Source organism: Oryctolagus cuniculus, chromosome 18 (genome assembly GCF_051225735.1).
Source record: "Oryctolagus cuniculus isolate XC-2025 breed Fujian yellow rabbit chromosome 18, ASM5122573v1, whole genome shotgun sequence".
Taxonomy (NCBI): domain Eukaryota; kingdom Metazoa; phylum Chordata; class Mammalia; order Lagomorpha; family Leporidae; genus Oryctolagus; species Oryctolagus cuniculus.
The window spans coordinates 23947784-23962149 of record NC_142884.1 but is presented as its reverse complement, the minus strand read 5'-3'; the positions used below and the strand labels follow the sequence as shown (position 1 = coordinate 23962149).

The following is a 14366-nucleotide window of genomic DNA, read 5'->3' as shown; positions in this document are numbered from 1 at the left end:
CGGGGGGGGGGGGGGTGTAGGTGGTGGCTGGTGCCACCACAGTGTGAATGAAGTGAGAAGCCACCGCAGACTCTTCAGGGACCAGCCCACCCGCTGCTTGTCTGGAAAAGGAGCTAGCGGGGGTAGCATGGGGCCCCTGGATGCTCCCTCCTGCCTCCTGCCGTGCCCACCCCAGGGTGGCGTCGTGCTGATGCAGCGCTGGCTGAGGGCCAGCCCCTCCCTGGGACCACCGAGGGGGCCTCTCTCTCTCTCTCTCTCTCTCTGTAAGAAAGGACGCAGAGTCCGGGTAGAAACGACTGTGTATTCCCTGGTTACAAAGCGGGGCTGTGGCCATCACCAGCGCGTCCTGCGGGTCAGCACACCAGCAGGGCCTCGTCGTCACTGGCCTCCGATGTTGGGGAGCAGGGGGGCGGGGGGCTCCTGCACACCCCCAATGGTTCTGGAGGGTGGGAGCCCAGGGTGCTGCTGGCAGTGGGAGCCTGGGGTTGGGGGTCCTGGGCAGAGCAGGGCTCCCGGGGCGTGTCCGCAGGGGCCGAGCTGTCCACTGGCGGGTCCCTGCGGGCCTTTCTGTCTTTGTCCACAGGCCTGCACTCTGGGTCTCGCAGGCTGGAGGCTGGGACTGGCCCCGGAGGTCCCCCTTCTGGTGCATGGCCAGGGGCACTGGGGGCCCCGTCGCTGGCTGCCCGGGGGCTGCCTGTGTCCGTCCGGGGCGCTGGGGCGGCCCCTGGTGCGGGCTGGACGAGCCCGTCGCCCAGCACCGTCTGTGAGGTGCGTGCAGCGGTCAGCAGTGGGATCTGGCCCCGAGGTGCCCGCGGCCGGTGAAAGAGCCGGTTCCAGAGGCGGCCGAGGCGGCGGCGGGAGGGCCCCCGGCGGGAGGCATGGCGCCGCATCTGTCGCCGCATGGCGGTGCGAAGGTTCTGTAGCACTGAGGCCTGCAGTGGGGGGCAGTGGCTGAGAGGGCAGAGGTCCATACACCCCCCCGGGGAGGGGACCAAGACCCCAGGAGACCACCTTATGCCCCGCCTCCAGCCTGGTCATCACCCCCCACCTTGCCCAATCTCCTCTCCCCGCCTGGACCAGTCCAGCCCGCACCTGTCCCACCTGGCCCCTCGGCCTCCAGGTCTTGGGTGTTCTCTGCAGTCCAGCAGGAAGCCTGGGCCCTGTGGGGTCTCAGGCCCAGTGGGGCTCACCTGGGATGCACTGTAGACAGGAAAGTCCTCCACAGGGGGGATGAGGCCCTGTGCGATGAGCTGACCATAGGACGGCGGTGCCTCCCGCCGGACAAACTCAGCCTCCAGCCGCGTCATCTGGGTCTCAAAGGCCCTGCAAGCAGCGGGCAGAGGGGCAGCATGGCAGGGCTGGCCGGCACCTGCCAGGGCAACAGGTCTCAGGGCCCCGCCCCTCCATCAGACCCCAGGGAATGGGAGCAGTCCGCGCTGGGAAGGCCCAGGGCCCGGCTGGGCAGACAGGGCACCCAGGGCCTCCCTCGAGGGATGTGAGGCCCGCGGCACCCCGGGCGCGCCCACCTGTACTCCTGCGTGCGCAGGGAATAGAGCTTGAAGGCGCAGCCCAGGGCGATGACGAGCAGCAGGCCGCACACCAAGCTGCCGATGAGGGCGGCTGTGATGACCTTGCGCGGCACGGCGGCCAGGCAGCCGTGCTCATCGCTGCCGTCCTGGCAGTCCTCCTGGCCGTCACAGCGCCACGTCTCGAAGATGCACAGGTTGGTGGCGCAGTGGAAGGTGCCCGGCTGGCACGAGAAGCAGTTCTTCTCGTCGGCGCCGTCGGGGCAGCTCTTCTGGTTGTTGCAGCGGTCGGCAGGCGCGTAGCACAGGCCGCTGCCACCCTCGCACGGGTACTGGTCGGGCGGGCAGGCCGGGCAGCCCTGCTCGTCCCGGCCACTGGCACAGTGCCACCAGCCGTCGCAGCGCTGGGGCTCCGAGAAGCAGCCCTGGTCGCCCGTGTCGCCCCCGTCCCCCTCGCCGCTGCCCCCGCATGGCTGCTCCCACGGGAGGCAGTAGCCCTTCACCTGGTAGGTGGCGTTGAAGCCGTGGCCGGCGCTGCGGGCACGGGCGTGGTAGGCCACGGTGAGGCGGCCCTGAGCCGCCTCCAGGCTCACGGGCCGGTGGTTGCTGCGGTAGGACAGCGTCTGCAGGAGGCGGTCCCCGCGCTCGCCCAGGCCCTCGTACACCTGCACGTAGTCATCGTAACCCAGCCGCAGCTCCAGCTGCAGCAGCACGCGCCGCGGGTCCTGCGTGTCCACCAGCCACGTGCAGTGAAGGTCAGAGGGCCCGCGGGCAGCACCAAACAGGTCCGGGGAGGCGAAGGAGCCGTAGAAGCTGCCCAGCCGCCGGCCACATGCCAGGTCGGGACAGCCGGCCTCATCGGAGCCGTCGCCACAGTCCTGGGTGCCGTCGCAGCGCCGCTCCACGGGCAGGCAGCGTGTGGAGCGCGCCCCGCTGCACGGGAAGGTGCCCCCGGGGCACAGGCTGCCCGGCGGCTCAGAGGCTGGCGCCGAGCAGTTGCCCTCGTCGGAGCCATCTCCACACTCGTCCACAGTGTTGCACTGCCACGGGCCGGGCAGGCACTTGCCGTTGTCACAGCGGAACTCATCCGCCTGGCAGGACGTCTGGCCAAGCTTCCCTGTGGGGCAGAGAGGTCATGGGAGGCCGTCAGGGGACAGCAGAGCCTCCCTCCGACACAGGACCACTGGGCCCAGCAGAGGCAGATGGGTCCCCATCTGGGTGTGGGCTCAGACCTGAGACCGGGAAGTGGGGTCCGTACACGGAGGGTGCTGAAGCACCCCAGGGCCGCAGCACAAGCCGCCACAGCCTCGCCCCATCCTGGGAACCGTGTGGATGTCCTCTAACCCTGCCCGGACCCCTGTGCGAGAAAGGCTCCATGCTGGCCCTGCCCGGCCCTGCCCCTGCGTCACCTCGGATGTAGGAGAGACGGAAGCCCTGGGCCTGGCCAGAGCTGGAGGCATCGGAGTGGAAGAAGATCCAGACGTGGTCGCGGGCCGAGATGAAGGCCGGAGGGATGGCGGAGCCGCAGAGCCGGAAGGCCTCCTGGCGGGGCGGGGCTGCTGGGCCCAGCAGGAGCCAGTCCAAGGAGCACTGGTGGGACTCCTCCACATCAAAGTTGCGGAAGCTGCGGGGGCAGATGAGGGACGCAGCTGTGGGTGGGCACGCACGGCCCCCCGTCGGCCAAGCACCAGCAGAGGGGGTCAGGCTGGAGTGTGTGACAGGGACAGCCAGCCCCGCCCCCACCGCCCCTGCCCCTCATCCCTCCAGCTGCCCAACTCCTCCACTCCCGGCCACCCATCCTCACCCCGTGCCCATCCAGGGGTCCGAGGCAGCCCTGGGTCTCATTGGTCTCGCTCAGCTCCAGGGCAGCTCGCTGCCCCCCACACCAGCATCCCCAGCTCAGAGGCCAAGTAGAGGGGCCATAAGGATCTTGCACACACACACACCCCTCCCTGAGGGGCAGAGGCCTGAGGGCCCAGGTCCCTCCCACACAGGGACTCCTGGGGCCAACTCCAGCACACACTCCAAGGCACCAGCACAGAGGGATGAGGCTGCACCCTCTGGAAACACTGACCCCAGACCCCAGAGCCCACGGCACAGACACCAGGACAGCCCCTGCAAGTGAGCAGCCCTGTTCCTTGTTGCTGGGAGTAGCAGGGGTCGGGGGATGCCTTCTGGGCTTGGTATTCCAGATGGGATCCGATCAAACGCCCCCATGACTACCCCAGGCCGAGGGTCCCAGCTCGTCAGGGCCACTCTAGCCCTGCACACGTCCCTGCCAAGCACCCCGGCTCCTGCCCTGTTCCTCCTTTACAGAGACCACCCCGAGGCGCCCTGGGGAAGCCCTGCTGCAGGCTCAGTGCCAGCCCAGCCTCCAGCCAGCACCTCTGTGACCTCAGAGACAGCCAGGCTGTGCCCACCAGAGCCCGGGGTCCCCTTCCTGCCAGGGCCGAGCTGCCTGACTGTCCTCACCTCCCATTAAAGGGACCCGGGGCACCCAGCCACGGAGGCCCAAGGAGACCAGGGAGCTGGGCACACGTGCGTACCCACATGGGCACACACTTGCCCTCTGCACAGACATGGGCTCGTGTACACATATGTGTGTGCTCACACAGGCACTCCTTATGCCTGCCCAGTCATGGGCTCGCACACGCCTACAGCACACCGGTGTGCCCACACACAGGCTCGCTCGCCCGGCCCGCGTGGAGGCCCTCCGAGCCCGCCCCAGGCCTCTCACCTGATGGTTATCATGTCACCGCGGTCCCCCTGGATGTACCAGCTGCAGTTGGTGCCCGCGGGGTAGTTGAGGGGCCAGGCCGGGCTGTAGATGACACCACGCCGCTCTGTGTGCTGCTCCAGCTTCCCGCTGCAGGCGGCTGTCAGGAGAGGAGGCTGGGAAATGGCAGCCCCACCCCTCCCCATGGCACAGGTCCCACAGGGAAGGCTCAAGTGCAGCCACGGCCTCAAGCCGTGGTGAGGGTCAAGGGCAAGTTACAACTCAAGGCTTCATGGACGCAGTGTGTATGCAAGGGTCACGAGGACCCACTTGGACTTGGGGCAGCTGCAGCCGCAGCACTCGAGGGGAGAACTCTGTACAGAGGGCTCAGGTCAGGCATGAGCGGTAGGCAGGCTGGTGCGATGGACAGGCCTGCCCTGTGGCACAGACTCCATGCAGAACCCCAGGGGCTTTAGAGATTACAAAACAGGCCTGAAGGGAGGTGGCAGTGTCCCCATGTAGCTGGAAATGCAGGCATGGAATCTGGGTTTTATCCTGAGTGTACATAGGAGGCCACTGGAGGTGGATGATGTGACCAGAGAGGGTAAGCGAGTTGCCCAGGGCCACACAGCCAGTGAGTGCAGGAGCTAGGATTCACCCTGGTCCTCACTTTAACCCACCCATTATTCCCACACCCTCTGCCCAACCCAGCTGGGGCAACGCAGTGGGCCCTGGCCCTCCCAGGACTGGGCAGCGGGCTCCTCCCCTTCAGCAGGCTGGCTCACCTGACCCTCACCATGGCCTGTGACAAAGGCTCAGAGAGACAAGTGACTGCCCTCTTCTAAGCCCAGAGACCCCACCTCCCACTGTGGCCCTGGAAGGAGAGTTCTCTCCACTGCTGGGACAGTGTGGTGACCTAGGCAGGGCTGGCGTAGTTTGGGCCAACACCGTATCCCCGGATGCCACACAGGACCTCCCTTACCGCAGGAGCCCAGTTAAGGGAGTGACCAGACGAAGCAGACAGCTCAAGCCTGCTGGGGACCAGCTATGGGCTGACCCCCTACGAGCTCTGCACATGCTGACACCATGACTCACCAGGAGTCGGCGACCTTCCTGCCAATGGCTCCGGAGGGCATCGAAGGACTGGAACAAACTCCACCAGCAGCCTGAAGGCAAGGCTGGCCACCATCACAGCCACAACCAATAGTCCCAGCCAATGGGGCACGAGCCGGCGCCTATCCGCGGGGTGCTCACACAGCCTCCCCGGGGCCTAGCTTCTCACCCAGAAAATCAGAGCTTACGTCCTCCACCCCCAGCCGAGAGGAGCAAGGACTATTCAGGGCAGGGATTCAGGTGCTACACACCCACACGTGTACAGCCACTTCCCTTGGATGCGTGAGGCCACCAGCCACGTGGTTCTCACTGACCTGGGACACCCTGGAGGAGGTGTCTCTCCCGGGGGGAGCATGCTGGACATGCTGGAAGTTCAGGAGACAGAGGGCAGGGTCCCTCTTCTCCCACATTACCTAAAGAAGCATCAGCCTTGGAGCCAAGAGGCGAGAACCACCCCTCGTTCACCCATGCCCCCAGCCCCAACAAGGACAGGGCCTGGGGCGCAGCAGGGTCCTGTCCACCCCTACCTCGGCCCCAGAGGCCTTCTCTAAGGGACACAACAGATGGCCCACCCTGTTGAGACATTTATCAGTGACCAGGAGAGATCCAGGGCCTCCTGCCAGGTGTCACCTGCTCCCTGGCTCTCTCTGGCCTGCTGCAGACACAATGCCTGTCCCTCTTGGGCCTCTGCTGGGTCCCCTGGGAGATGACTAGACGACCACCAGCACCCATTTAACTTTTGCTCTTCTCCAGAGGGGGCCCAGGGGCTTGGGGTTTGCACAGCTGCGAGCCCAGCCTCCTGCAGAGCAGGTGTGGAGCAGGAAGAAGGCTGGGCTCTGGGCAGCAGGCCGGGAACTCCCCCGACGGGCTCGCGAGCAGCTGCCCCCAGCTCTTCCTGTGACGGGAGCCTCATTCCCACCCCAGGGCACCACCCATTCTGCCCCAGGCCTCAACTTGTCCATCTGCCAAATGGAGTCAATAGGAATTGCTTTGTGTGGGAGGGGTTGCTGGGAGATCTCGTCCAGGCAGATGTTCCTGTGACTGGGATGGGGGGCCCCCCTGAGGAGGGCAGGGTCCTGACAGGGTGAGCAGGCAGTGAGAAGAGAAGGGGGGGCTGCATGTTCTCAGGGCCAGTGACGGGGAGAGAGGGGTCTGGGACTTGGGGGCAGTCAGAGGGCTGTGTGAGCTGCACCCGGAGCGCACCTGCTTTGAGAAGATTGCCTGTACCCTCCTTTCCTGGTCCAACACTCCCCAGAGGACAAGAGCAGGCCTGATGCGGCTCCCTCTGCAGAGCCCGTGTCCAGAGGTGGTCAGGTCCCTGGGTGAGCCAGAGACCAGGAGCTGGGAGACCACCCAGCAGCCGGGGCAGTCGCCAGCGGGGTGGAGAACAGGCTGGGGGCCCCACCGGGCTCACTGCCCCGGGCCACAGTGGCCACGAGGCAGGGCCCAGAGGTCAGGAGGCTGCAGGGGGTAGGTCACTGAGCCCAGGCAGTGCCTGGCATAGCCGGGCAGCTCAGGGGCTGAGCAGGAAGTCCTATGAGGTCCCTGGGCAGCCAGCCTGGCCCTCAAGAGTATCTGAGGGCAGAGAAGGGGCTGGGGAGCAGTCCCTGGCCCAGGCTCCGTCACAGCAGGAAGGACAGAGAAAGGCCTGAAAACACAGTCACAGAGCCACACCGGGAGGGGCACCCTGGGCAGCCGGAAGCTGGCTAGCAACCCTAGCGAGATCAGAGCTGCACCCCATGAGGGCCAGGGCCCTGGCTCCCACTGAGGGATGGCCCCACCCGCTGCGTGTACAGCTCACACAACCAGCTCCACTCCCCACCACGGCCACAGACACCTGACCCAGGTGGGGCCATCCTGGAAGTCGGGATGGAAGCACTGGCCGTCCACGGTGGGTCTGGGATGTCAGGCAGGGCTGGGGTTGCTCAGTGCTGGGCGGGGCAGCCCCCAGGCAGCAGAGGCAGGCAGGCTACAGAGAGCACGGCGTGCAGGTGCAGAGAACACCAAGAGGGGAACAAGGCTGAGTCCTTGAGACAGGCCAGGGGAAAGCAGCTTCCGTGGGCTCTGGGCTGCCACAGCCAGCAGGGGTGCCCTGCCCGAGGGCTCCAGGCCACAGCCTGAACCAGCCTCAGTGGGCATCTGTAGCGAGCTGAGCCCTGAGCAGAGCTAGCAACCCCAGGTACCTGCATAATCAGGGTTCCCGGGGATTGACCAGGTTTCCTGGTAACACTGCGGCAATGGCTCACTCCAGCCCCACAGCAATGCTGGTGGGATGGACCCAGCTGTTTCTCCTGCTCCTGACGGGCCAGAGCCCAAGGCTGGCCAGTGGACAGGCAGACCGGCCCCAACAGGAGCAGAGTCCGAGCCCCGTGTCTTCTTAGATCCGGATGCCCTAAGGCCAAAGTGCTCCCTCCTTTGCTGTCAATCAGTTTGCCCAGAACTCCCCTTCCGAGGCTGCACCTGCCATGCCAACCACCTGTGTAACTCACACCGCAGCCACGTTCCCCCTGCCCTCAGGAATCCCAGGGCCAGGTGTCAGGTAGCTTGAGCCCACCGACAGCCCAAGCCCCCCAGAACCACTTATGCTAGCCAGCCCTAAGCTGTTTGCTGTGCTCTGCTTGGCCTCTGCCTTCCCCTCGCTCCTGCTTCTGCCGGACCAAACCTGGCAGCTCCCTTGTAGCCCTGCAGGGCGTGGCATGGCCCCGTTCTCTCCACAAAGCCAGCAAGTCAGCTCCAGCAATACTCCCCTTACTCAGTCACACCTCTACCAATTAAATCCAGTGTTATTTTAAAACAGGTGGTATCCCCTGGCACCTTCTGGCTCTCAGAGAACCTACAGGAGGCACAATCTGTCGCTTGCATGGGACCTGGGCGGTTTGCACCGGTATTGGACTACATTGCCACGTACCAGGCACTGGGCTATGCATCTTGCCTCATGGGTTCACTGAACCCTAAGCAGCAGCTATTGATCCATTTTGCAGAAGAGGAAACTGAGGCTGTTTCCTAAGCATGCCCAGGTCCTCCGTAATCCAGAAAAGAAACACAAGAGGCTAGGTCGCCTCAGGGTAGAGCCAGGACCCTGGAGGCCTGTCCTCAGAGGTCACAAAGGCAGAAGGGCTGGGGAGGAGGGAAGAAGGGGAGAAGTGGATTACTCACCTAAGGCAGGACCTGCACTGCTGAGCTTCCCAGTGAGAAAGATGTTCACTGTGGGAGACACGGAAGGGTCAGTGGAGGAGGCGTGGCTCTTGGACTTAGGGCCAGTGGCAGGTGTCCCAGGGCACAGGACACCACACCTGAGCTCGAGGCTGGCCTGGGGCTGCCCCAGAGACTCTTGTCCCTACCTCTGGTGTCCTGAAGACCCTGGAGGGAATTGGGGGGCTGGGGATGTCCTGTCAGGCTTGGGGCCACCCATCAGAGAGGTACCCTTGCTCAGTCTGGGGTGGGGGGTGGCTCTGCTTATCAATCTTCCCTCTAAGGGGCTTTGTCATCCCTGGCCTAACCACCCAACAGTGGGCGAGGGAGAGCCACCCCCTTTCACGGGGACACACAGCAGGAGGGCGACAGTGCCACCCTGACCTTCAAAAGGGAGGCAAACAACCCGGGCCACCCTCTCTGGGAGCCCCTCCATGGGGTACGTCCTGGGCTGGAGGCAGCATCTCAGAGCCCAGAGCACAGGGCCCCCATCCCCACCCCAGGGTGGGCACTCTGGGGAATTCAGTCCCACCCCGTCCCCAGGCAGGAGCCTCCCTCCAGGGTCACAGCCCCTGACTGCTGGAGGGCAGGGAGAGCAAGGCTGAACACAAACGCATTTCTTATTCACTTCAGCAAACCTGTGGGGCCGCAGAGCCCTCATCGGTGACATCACTGGGTGTCCCCTAATGACCCCCAGCTCCCATCATGGCCTCCCTCCTCCACCATGGTAAATAAAGGAGCCATGTGGGTTGAGGGTTTAACCCCTTCCTTCCCCCTCTCCCGCACACGGGGTCTGGAAAGGTAGACAGAGAGGCTCCTGGCCAAGGCAGGAGCCGCTCCCGCCCAGGTGTGGGCCTGGACAGGTTCCCCTGCCCTCCCCAAGCGATGCCCCGGGCTGACCAGGGGTCCAGCCGCCGCTGGGCCGACACAAAGGGAAAAGGAGTCGCTCACGCAGCCGCCTCCGCCCTGGCATCCTGGGTCCCCATCTGCGGGGCGCCCACGCCCCGACTCCACCAGGAAACAGCTCTTTCTTGGGACAGCCGGCCTAGCCTCTGTCGCCAGTCCCGGGGCCCAGAGCTGCTCCCTGCCGACCCCAGCCGCGGCGGACCCCAGGCGCCGGCCAGCACTGCCGCCTGGGTGCAGCTCACCCCGGGCTCCGGCGTGTTATTCCAGGCCGGGCGGCAGCCTAACACCCTAGCAGGCGGCCGTGCCGGGGAGGCGCCCCACTCTGTGGCCTCCGCGCGCGCGGGAGCGATCGCAGCGCGGGCTCCGGGAAGCCCCGGCCGCGGAGGGGTCCGGCCAGGAAGCGGTGCCGGACGGTGAGAGGCGAGAGGCGAGAGGCAAGGCCCAGACCCCGCCCGGCCTGTGCGGCCCACTCACCCAAGCAGACAACGGCGAGCTGCGCCCGGGTGCCCGGAGCCCCCTCCGGCCCCGCGGCCGCCCGCTTCTCCATGCCGGGGCCGGCTGCGCGCGGGCGCCGCCTCCTGCGCCCCTGGCTCCGGCTCCGGTTCCGGCTCCGGCTCGGGCTCGGGCTCGGGCTCCGGCTGGGACCGGCGCGGCAGATGCTGCCCGTGGGCAGACGGCGTCTTTGTGCGGCGGCGGCGGCGGCGGTGGTGCAGGCCCGCAGCGCGCGCGGGGCCACATCGGCCGCGGCGTCACGGGCCCCGCGGGGACTCGGCGGCGGCCGCCAGGGAGGACCCCCGCCCGCCGCTGACCCCGAGCCCCGGCTGCCGCGCCGTGGCCGGCCTGCTCCCGGGGGCCCCCTGCGCGTCCATGCCCCGCGGCGAGCGGGCCGCCCCGCGCTGCGCCCAGCCCGCCCGGCCGGGTGCCGCCGGCAGTGCGTCCGTGGGTCTGTCTGTCCTCCGGGCGGCCCCTCGCCCGCGCCGGGAGCCTGGAGGCCGCGCCGCGCCGCCCACGTGACGCGCCCGCCGAGCCGCAGTGGCGCTGGCAGGGCGGGCGGAGGCGGCTGGGGCGGGCAGGCGGGGGGTTGGGGGGCGCACGCCCCGCCTCGGGGTGCTGGACAGCTCCGCGCACGCGGCCCCGCCGGGTCCCGCGCCTTCGTGGTGGACAGGACGCCCAGGGACTGGATCACCTCTTGCGTGGCCTCCTCGGGGATCCACGAGCAGGTCGCATCCGGAGCCACAGCAGCTGTGACGGGGCGGGGGGGGGGGGGGATTGGCGGGGGGGGGGGGGAGGCGGGGGGTTGAGACAAGAAGGGGCTGTCTAGGGGGCCGAGGCCCGTCTTCCTTGTGAGGCTCCCACACCTCTCCAGGCCTGTGAGAGGTTGGTGGTGAACCCCCAGGGAGGGTTCGGGAAACGCACCCCCTCCGAGGGACCCCAGGGCCCACTCGGTCATCCTCGAAGACGCTGGGGAAAGGGAAGGTCTGCTTTTCAGGCTCAGGACTCCTCTGGAGAACTGTCCATCAAGGGCGTGAGTCCAGGCGGAGCAGAAACCGGAAGAGACAGGGAGAAGGGTTGAGGAGGCCATTTGGGGTCAACCCTCCTTGGCCTGCGTGCAATCAGGGATCCCCAGGGTTCCCTGGCCTGCAGGTCCCAGCAGGGTGAGCCGAGACTCAGATGTGTCTCTCTTGCTCGCTCGCTCGCTCTCTGTGTCTCTCTCTGTGCCTGTCTCTATCTCTCTTCCTGTCTCTCTCTCTCTCTCACACACACACACACACACACACACATACGTGTGCGCGCTCAAGATCATGTGAGATATTCCAGAGAGAAGGTTAAGAGGAACTGCTGACTTGTTGGTGAAAAGTTGTACACCGAGTAACTCGATTTCACTGTGCATGGCCAAGTGGATTTTAATACAAAAAAAAAAAAAAAAATCGTGGAGAGAAACCAGTACTGTGGCATAGTGAGCTAAGCCTCCGCCTGCAATACCGGCATCCCATATGGGCACCGGTTCGAGTCCTAGCTGCTCCTCTTCCGAACCAGTTCCGTGCTGTGGCTTGGAAAAGCAGTAGAAGATGGCCCAAGTGGTTGGGCCCCTGCACCCAGCGTGGGAGACCCAGAAGAAGCTCCTGGCTCCTGGCTTTAGATTGGCCCAGCTCCAGCCATTGCTGCCATCTGAGGAGTAAACCAGCAGATGGAAGACTTTTCTCTCTGTCTCCCCCTCTCTCTGTCTGTAACTCTGTCTCTCAAATAAATAAATAATACATACATACATACATAAAAATAAAAAAATAAATTGGGGAGAAAAAGTAACCTTAGTTTTTTCTGTTTTTTCTAGTTCTTTGGGTGATTTTTCCAGCATCAACTTCTTAGGAAATGAATCAAAGGATTTAAAAATCCAGTCACGAGACAAAGCACTGACTGAGTCTGCAGCATGAGCCTACATGTCGTTTGGCTTCAGAATTTCCACAGACTTCTGGCTGGCACGAACAGTGTGCAACAGGGGCAGGGGTGCCAGCAGGGAGAATCTACAGGGGCTGTTTGGTTTGTTTGTTTGTTTGTTTCATTTTATATGAAAGGTAGAGACAGAAAGACAGGAGGAGAGAGATCTTCCATCTGTTGGTTCACTCCCCAAATGCCTGCAACAGCTGAGGCTGGGCCAGACCAAAACCAAGAACCCAGAACTCCATCCAGGTCTCTCCCAGGAGTGGCAGGGATCCAAATCCTTGGGCCGTCACCTGCTGCCTCCCAGGGCGCACATTAGCAGGAAGCCAGATGGGAAGCAGAGGGGCTGGGGTTTGAACCAGGCACCCTGATAATGGAACGTGGGCATCCCAAGCTGTGCCTTAACTTTTGCACCCTTCGCCCCCCCCCAATCTACATTTTTGTTCCCATTTAAGGACGCTACCTACCCTGGCGTATGCTTTGCAAGTTGTAGACAATATCAAGGGTTTGAGACCATTGCCATAGGGAGTCATATTGGAGCCCAAGGCAAAGGAAACATGTGAGCTTCTATTTGCACTTCTTAAAATATTCTCTCATATGTTGAATCAAGTGAAAAGGGCTAGCAAAAGCTCAACGATCACAAAACACGGGGTCAGCGCTGTGGCACAGTGGGTTGAAGCCCTGGCCTGAAGCGCCAGCATCCCCTATGGGTGCCGGTTCTAGTCCCGGCTGCTCCTCTTCTGATCCAGCTCTCTGCTATGGCCTGGGATAGCAATAGAAGATGGCCCAAGTCCTTGGGCCCCGGCACCCACGTAGGAGGCCCAGAGGAAGCTCTTGGCTCCTGGCTTCAGATCTGCGAAGCTCCGGCCATTTCAGCCATCTGAGGAGTGAACCATCGCATGGAAGACCTCTCTGTCTCTGCCTCTCTCTGTAGCTCTTTCAAATAAATAAAATAAATCTTTAAAACAAAAAAAAAACTCAACGATCACAAACATGATTATAAACATCCGTTCCCTAAGCTGGTTACAGCCCCTGGCAGCCCCCATCAACTCACACAGCAAGACAGGGTGAGATACCCAGAGTCAGGGGGATGGGGGAGCCTCAGGCTGATTGGGGTAAGAGTGCAGGACCATTAAACAAACCCACCTGTCCTTATTTCAGCTTTGGCTATTTTGTTCATCATGAAGTTTTGTTTCTGCATTTGCTTGGATTTTTTTTAAATGTCGCATTAAAATCTGATTTAGACTGGGTAGTGAGTTTCCTGGCACTCTCTTAGACCTTGTGTGGAAAGTGATGATCACTGCCCACGCTGAGCTCTTGGCTGTGGCCCCATTTCCGGTTCAGTTTCATGGTGGTCTAGTGCCCCCTAGGGGCTGCTGTCCCAAGGCGAAGCCTAGTCCGGAGTCCCCAAGGGCAGCCCTGGCCCAGCCCTGGCCCCACCCCCCTCCTACCCTCTGCAAGCTTCTGAAACAGGTCAGCTGTCTCCACTGCTATGCTCCTCCACCCTAACCACTTTGCAACATTTTAGAAGCCTCCGCCTGCAGCGCCAGCATCCCATATAGATGCTGGTTCAAGTCCTGGCTGCTCCATTTCCGATCCAGCTCTCTGCTATGGCCTGGGAAAGCAGTAGGAGATGGCTCAAGTCCTTGGTCCCCTTCTCCCACATGGGAAACCTGGAAAAGCTCCTGGCTCCTGTTTTTGGATCGGTGCAGCTCTGGCCATTGCAGCCATCTGGGGAGTGAACCACCGGATGGAAGACCTCTCTCTCTTTCTCTTCTGCCTCTGCCTCTCTGAAACTGGGCCTCTCAAATAAATAAATAAATAAATATTTTTAAAAAGAAAATTATTTTGGTTTTTTTTTCAAGTTTTTGATTAACGTGCAAAACTCGTCCATTTTTATTTGAACACTACAATAGGTCAACAGCATACACAGCATGCACCAGTCACATTGGCAGCTAACCTTTCTGTTCCTTTATTTGGTCTTGGTGTTTGGAGCCTACCAGCTCCGTTCTTCCAGTCCTCTCTATAGGGTGTATACATATTGTGAACTATAGTGGCCCCACTGTGCTGCAAAATACTAAAACTCGTTACTTCTATCTGACTGTCTAAATATCCACTGACCAACCTTTTTCTATCCTTCCTCCCTCTCATCCCAGCCTCTACTAATCACTATTCGAAGTTCATATCATTTTTTTTTTAACTTCCACACATGAGAGGGAGCTTTCGGTCTTTGACTTTCTATATCTGGCTTATTGCACTCAACATCATGATTTGGAGTTCCATCAACTTCTCTGCAAATGCCAGGGTTTCCGTTCCCTGAGTGGTTGAATACCATTGCTTTGTGTACCTGCGCTATGTTTTCTTTATGCATTCGTCCGTTGGCAGACACGTGGGTTGATTACGTGTCTTGGCTTCTGTGAGTAGTGTTTCAGTAGACAGGGGAGTGCAGGGGTCTCTTTCAAGTGCCAATTCCA

At 62.6% G+C, this 14366-nt stretch overlaps 1 protein-coding gene across 1 annotated transcript; it reads right to left on the bottom strand.

Moving 5' to 3' along the window:
- Positions 1 to 281: 281 nt before the first annotated feature.
- LRP3 (LDL receptor related protein 3) lies at positions 282 to 10635 on the bottom strand. Its single transcript, XM_051846718.3, has 7 exons — positions 9928 to 10635; positions 8512 to 8559; positions 4264 to 4402; positions 2936 to 3150; positions 1527 to 2643; positions 1191 to 1323; positions 282 to 932 (listed from the first exon to the last, which is right to left on the bottom strand). Exons 1-7 carry the CDS (start codon positions 9998 to 10000, stop codon positions 354 to 356), a joined length of 2304 nt encoding a protein of 767 aa, XP_051702678.2. The 5' UTR covers positions 10001 to 10635; the 3' UTR covers positions 282 to 353.
- Between the last annotated feature and the right edge of the window lie 3731 nt (positions 10636 to 14366).